This window comes from Myotis brandtii, unplaced genomic scaffold (assembly GCF_000412655.1).
Source record: "Myotis brandtii unplaced genomic scaffold, ASM41265v1 scaffold369, whole genome shotgun sequence".
Taxonomy (NCBI): domain Eukaryota; kingdom Metazoa; phylum Chordata; class Mammalia; order Chiroptera; family Vespertilionidae; genus Myotis; species Myotis brandtii.
Window position 1 is genome coordinate 88,097 of NW_005364180.1, and position 5,905 is coordinate 94,001.

General features: G+C 60.2%; 2 protein-coding genes across 6 annotated transcripts in view; one reads left to right on the forward strand and one right to left on the reverse strand.

The window, feature by feature from the left end:
- DDB1 (damage-specific DNA binding protein 1, 127kDa) overlaps positions 1 to 1,004 on the reverse strand; it is a 26,740-nt gene extending 25,736 nt beyond the window's left edge. Inside the window, exon 1 of the mRNA XM_014544541.1 lies at positions 918 to 1,004. Coding sequence (XP_014400027.1) covers positions 918 to 1,004 — 87 coding nt within the window. The remainder of the gene's footprint in view (positions 1 to 917) is intronic.
- TKFC (triokinase/FMN cyclase) overlaps positions 7 to 5,905 on the forward strand; it is a 10,835-nt gene continuing 4,936 nt past the window's right edge. Inside the window, exons 1-7 of one of the 5 annotated variants that reach the window (XM_005872181.2) lie at positions 7 to 118; positions 282 to 317; positions 1,243 to 1,362; positions 3,189 to 3,378; positions 4,264 to 4,374; positions 4,467 to 4,648; positions 5,810 to 5,888. In XM_005872181.2, the coding sequence (XP_005872243.1) occupies positions 1,360 to 1,362; positions 3,189 to 3,378; positions 4,264 to 4,374; positions 4,467 to 4,648; positions 5,810 to 5,888 (565 nt within the window). In that variant the 5' untranslated portion in view covers positions 7 to 118; positions 282 to 317; positions 1,243 to 1,359. Of the gene's footprint in view, positions 119 to 281; positions 318 to 913; positions 948 to 1,110; positions 1,363 to 3,188; positions 3,379 to 4,263; positions 4,375 to 4,466; positions 4,649 to 5,809; positions 5,889 to 5,905 lie in introns of those variants that run through there. The other 4 variants (XM_005872182.2, XM_005872183.2, XM_014544552.1 and 1 more) reach the window with 4 other exon arrangements.

Below are 5,905 nucleotides of genomic sequence, written 5' to 3' on the forward strand. Positions count from 1 at the left end.
GCGACTCCGCGGCTCCCAGCCCTCGGGCTGCCATTCCTTTGGAACCGGAAGAGCCGCAGGGGCCTGGGGAGGGGAGGGGGGTGACAGCGGTGTGTGCAGCTCCCAGGCTAGGACCAAGGTCCGTACCTCCCTCCCCTCGGCCCGCCCAGCTCCCCACACCCAGCTGACCCCAGAATGACCCTCCCCTGACCCCAGAATGGCCTCTCACCCCTGCCTCACCTGGGGGAGGGGGGTACCAGGAGGCTCACCTCTCCCCTTTGAACTTTTGTTTTATTCTTCAGACTTTGAAGGGCCCGCCAGGCCGCAGGCCCAGCACGGTTAGTGCCCCTAATTGCTGTGCAAATTCTAACCATGAAAAACCAGAATTTCCCGGGAGAACCTTAATGACCCAGAAAGGCAGTCCTTAGCTCTGCAGCGTAATTGGCCTCACCAGATCACGTGGTTCGGGAATGGGAGACCACGTGGTCTGGAGCGCCAGCAGAATGCCACAGACCTTATGGCCCCATTTTACAGATGAGGAAGCTGAGGCTCCGGGCCGTTGGTTTACCTAAGATCCCCTAGTAAGTCAGAGGCAGAACTAGGCGCAGAGCCTGCCGTGGACTCTTCCCATTGCAGACTCATTCCCTGCGCCCAAGACCCTAAGTGACCCCAAGACACCTGTGAACCAGACGGGACTGAGGGGAGCTAAAACACGCCTAGGGGTTCCAGGGGTGGTTTCCCACACCAGGGACGCTGCATGACTTTGCAGGCATTGAGTTATCCGTGGGAAGAACACAGGCTTTGTAGAAAGACTAGACGTGGGTTTAAGTCCTGGCTCTTAGCATGACCTTGAACAAGTCCCTAGAGCTTCGGAGTCAGTGTCCTAGAACTAAAATGTGCTCACAGCTCAGCTGCCTTCCTCTTGGTTTGATACCAACAGCAACAAGAGCAAGTGCGTGAAGATCTTTGTGAGTGTATTCACTGCACACGATGCTTATGTGGGAGAGGGTGTTACTCTGGTTCATCGCACCCTTGGGTGGTGAGGTGGGTGCTCTCTGTGCCCACTGTGGGCAGATCTGCCTTCTGGCAGCCAAGTCAGGTGAACCTTGGCCAGCCCCACGCTCCACTCCATCCCCAGCGCACGTTCTGGAGTTTAGACTTGGATCAAAGTCTGGGGCAGCTCCCTAATTACGAGGGCCTGGAAGCATGATGTGCCAGTAGCTGTGAGCACCTCCAGCGACCCACATTCTCACTCTCCTGCAGGTGCTGCCGCCACCTGCCCCGTGCTCCGGCCCAGGCAGCACCCACAGGATCGCCCGTCCTCCGGCAGCTCAGTGCCAAGGCACCAACTCAGCCTGCTAGCTTCAGCACCTCCCCACCATGGTGAGTCGCAGGAGGGCCAGGACTGGGGAAGGACACTGTGGGCTCTGGGCATGGTGGTGGGGGGGGTGGGGGGAGCATGCCAGCCCTGGGCACGCTGGAGTTCCTTACATTCTGACCAAGAGATGCTGCTGCCTCCTAAGGTTCAAAGAGGTTAAGACAGAGGGTCCCTCTCGGGGCCTGGTCCCTGCTTCCCTCCATTTCCTAGCTAGTCCCGGCAGGCCCAGGGCTGCAGCCTCTGAGTCCCTCCAGGGCCCATCCGCCCCCTGGTCTGGTCATGTCTTTGGAACAGTCACAGTTACCTGCACTGAAGTAGACACTGTACCAGCTACAGAGGGACCACGAGGAAGGACGTGGGCTGTGTGGGCTGGTCCCATGGGGGGTCTTCACTTGGGGACGCGCAGCACTCCGGAGCAGATGTGCAGCAAAGCAGGCCTCGCACAGACCTAGTCCAAATCCAGCTGCCACTGACCAGCTGTGTGGCCTTTTACAGAAGACGTGCTCTCTCTGAACCCCTTTCTCCTTGCAGTACGAGGCCGGTTAAGCCCTGAGGTGTTTATCAGACGAGTCCGGGGGCCGAGCACAGTGCCCTCAGGCCGAGGGAACCAGGATGGCCCTGGTCCCTGCCCTCCTCTGACTCTGGGGTGGGAATGGTTGTCAGCGATGGCGAGGGGTCACCTTCTTGGAGGGTGGTGGCGCTGGAGGCTGGGCTTGGAGCCGAGACCAACCACAGCTTTGTTGCATATCCAGTCCCTGGCGGGAAGAGCTCAGCCCCTGGGGGCAGCAGCGTGGAGCAGCAAAACGGAACCTGTGCTGGAGCCAGGCAGACGTTTGCTGGCTGTGTGATCTTGGGCGAAGTCACTTAACTGTGCCTCGGTTTCCCCACCAAGCTAACCCTTCCTCCATAGGGTTGGTGGGAACATGAACGGGACAAGCCTGACTCTCAGGCACGGCTCGGAGTGGATCTCATTATCCTGCTCTCTCTGTACTGACCTGTATTTGTCCCCTGGAGCAGATGGCTTGAGACAAGCTCAAAAGCACCTAGAAGTGTCTGACTCTCAGGCACGGCTCGGAGTGGCTCTCATTATCCTGCTCTCTCCGTACTGACCTGTATTTGTCCCCTGGAGCAGATGGCTTGGCTCTGGCCCTGCCAGACCCAGGCAAGGTCAAAGTTTACACAAAGGAACCTGCTGCTCACAGGCTTGAGGGAGGAGCCTCCGGAAGTGCAGCTTGCCAGGGCCCGCCTCAGCTGCAGGCTGCCCCGCCCCAGCCCTCTGGGTCCCTTTTGGGCCCTAGTCTCATTCTCTTTGGGACAAAAGCAGGAACTGCCTGGGTCGGCAGACCTCCTCAGCTAGTTACAGCTTTCTGAGAAAGGAAGTAGCGCCCTTGTATTCAGCTTTTACTATATGACAGGCTTACGCCTGTGACGGCCCCGTTGTGCAGAGGAAGACTTGAAGCTCAGAACAGTGAGGTGCCTTCCCCGCGTCCTCAGCCCAGGGAGGCAGGCCTGGGATTTGCTCCCAGCTGCCGGTGCCTGCAGAACCCAACCCTTCGCCCTGCTCCGGGTAACTCAGGCCACCCGCCCTGGCCCTCCAGGACTCCAGTCCCCCTTTTCTTTGCATGGAAGCCATTCTTCAGGATAAATTTAAGCCATAATCCAAAATGTTTCAAAAGGACAAATTAACAAGAGAACTCACAGAAATAGCCACCTGATAAAATGAGGCAGGGTTCTGTGTGCCCCTGGCGTTCCTGAGTGGGCATGGAAGAGGGGTCGTGGCCATAGCAACGGGACTGGTGGCCTGAAACTCCTCCTCGCTCCTCCCCCGTAGGCCTCCAAGAAGCTGGTGAACTCGGTGGCAGGCTGTGCTGACGATGCCCTGGCGGGCCTGGTGGCCTGCAACCCCAACTTGCAGCTCCTGCAGGGCCACCGCGTGGCCCTCCGCTCTGACCTGGACAGCCTCAAGGGCCGGGTGGCACTGCTGTCGGGTGGGGGCTCCGGCCACGAGCCTGCCCATGCCGGTGAGTGCCCCGGCCAGAGACGGGGGGTGGGGGCTCCGAGGAGATGTCAGTGCTGGTAGGAGGGTCAAAACGCAGCCCAGACTCCAGAACTGGGTCCTGGTTCCCGCTCTCCCCATCCCTCAGGCTGTGATTTGGGTCGTTATGGCCTCTCTCTGGGCCTCAGTCTCTATAGCTTATAAAAGTAACAGGTTGGGCCAACTGACCTCTCAGCCCCTTCCAACTCTGAGAGTCAGTGAGTCTGTGAAACCTCCTGGCTGCCAGCTGACCGGCCACCTCCTCCATGAAGCCCTCCTGACTCTTGCAGCCTAGAGCAACATCCCTCTTCTGAATTCCCACCCTGCATTTTCACAAAAACACGAACAGCCCTGGATTGTTTTTGTCCAGTGCCGGGCGTGCGCTCTCCCTGAGAGCTCCTGGGGGCAGCAACCAGGCGTTGGAGCCTCTGTGCCTTTGCTGTCTCCCTTCGGCAAGTCCCATCCATTCAGCAAATAATCCTGAGCACCCAGGGCAGTGACTGGGTGCCTGGACTGTCCTGGGCACTAGGGATGTGACAGTGAACCAGACAGACAAGGGGCTCCCCTCATGGAACTCTGTTCTCCTTTAGGGAGACAAACAGTAGCCAGGTAAACACATAAGTGAAGAGATCATTCCAGAGTGTGTACGTGAGGCCTGAAGGCGAGAGCAGGGGAAGGAGCAGCGAGCCATGGGCTGGGGTGGCAGCGCTCAGCTGCGGGTCAGGGAAGGCCTGTCCAGGGAGAGAACTGAGTGAAGATGCTTGTCTAGCGTCGGGCACGCAGGGGGCCACCTGCCCGTGATGCTCAGGAGCAGGGGAGGCCCTGCGACGGCCGGCACGGCGACCCAGCATCCTCCCCCACCCATCGCCAGGTTTCATAGGGAAGGGGATGCTGACGGGGGTCATCGCGGGAGCTGTGTTCACCGCCCCGGCAGTGGGCAGCATCCTGGCAGCCATCAGGGCAGTGGCCCAGGTGGGCACAGGTACGCTGGGGTGCAGGAGGGGCTGCTGCCAGGCGGGGAGGCTGAGAGGGGGTGAGGGCAAGCACCGATGGGCCCCGCTGCTGCTCCTCCAGTGGGGATCCTCCTCATCGTGAAGAACTACACTGGGGACCGGCTGAACTTCGGCCTGGCCCGGGAGCAGGCCCGGGCTGAGGGCATCCCCGTGGAGATGGTGGTCGTTGGGGATGACTGTGCCTTCACGGTCGTGAAGAAGACGGGCAGGCGGGGGCTCTGTGGCACGGTGCTCATCCACAAGGTGAGGTTCCCCTCCAGCCTCCATCACCCACCCCCTAGGAGGCCATTCCTTCCCCAGTGCTCCCCGCGCCTCAGCCCAGCATGTGAGCATGCTCCCAGCCCTTCCCTCTCCTGCCCACACCAGCCACTGGTGTCTCTGCCACGCACATCCCCCTTCCGTCCCAGCCTCGGGGCAGCGCTCTGCGGGTGCCTCCTCACGGGGCTCCCCTGCCGGCCTCTTGCCTCCCCTTCCAGTCTGTTCCCACACTACCCAGAGGTGCCTCTGGAAGCCGCGTGTCTGATGGGGCTGCTCGCCTGCTGACGGCCATCGGGGGTTCCTAGAGTCAGCCCAGGCTCCGTGCTCTGGCGCCCACCACACGCTTGCCTTCCTCCCTGAGCTTTCCAAGTTCGTTTCCCATCATCCCCACCCTCCTCTTATGCTCCATGAATACCATTTCCCTGTACCACCGGCTGCGGCCCCCCGGGGTCTTTCCTGATGCTGTGCTGATGGCCTTAAAAGCCCTTTCTCCCTCTAACTCGAGTTGGCCTGGCTAATCCTCCTGTTGAGGTCCAGCTCTGGTGTCTCCCGTCTGGGAGGCTTCCCTCCCCGACACTCAGCTGGTTAGAGCCCTCTCAGTGCTCCGTCTCCCACCACGCACTCTCCCACTGCGCTCACTCCTCACTGATGCTCCCTCTGTGCGATTCTGCTTCCCAGACCCTCCCCAGGTTGGTTCCTCCAAGGAAGGCTTGTAACCAGTCACCTTTTCATTTCAGCACAGACTACATGCTTGGCAGAAAGCGGGTGGGTGGGTGGGCAGATGGATGAATGTGTGGGTGAGTGGGTGAGTGAGCCACAGTGTGCATGCCCTGGAGAAAGAACTCCAGACTAGGAATCAGGACACTGGCCATCAGCCAGCTGTGTGACGTTAGACAAGTCATCTTCCCTCGCTGGGCCCATTTCTCCATTTGGAAAGTTCTTTCTGGCTCCAACAGACTGATGGTTCAAGATTCCTGGCAGGTTCATTGTGAACGCGAGGATCCACCGTTCTGCCCCGAACACCGTGGGCCAGGCTGGTGTGGCAGTGCCCAGAGAGTCCCTGCCAGCCAGACCCTCAGCCCCTGTCTTCCGTCCCCACGTGCTAGTGACTCCGGTCCCTTTGGGGCTTCTTTCTTGTGGGTACAGGTGGCGGGTGCCCTGTCTGAGGCCGGTGTGGGGCTGAAGGAGATCACAGAGCGGGTGGGCGTGGTTGCCAAGGCCATGGGTGGGTGGCAGCCCAGG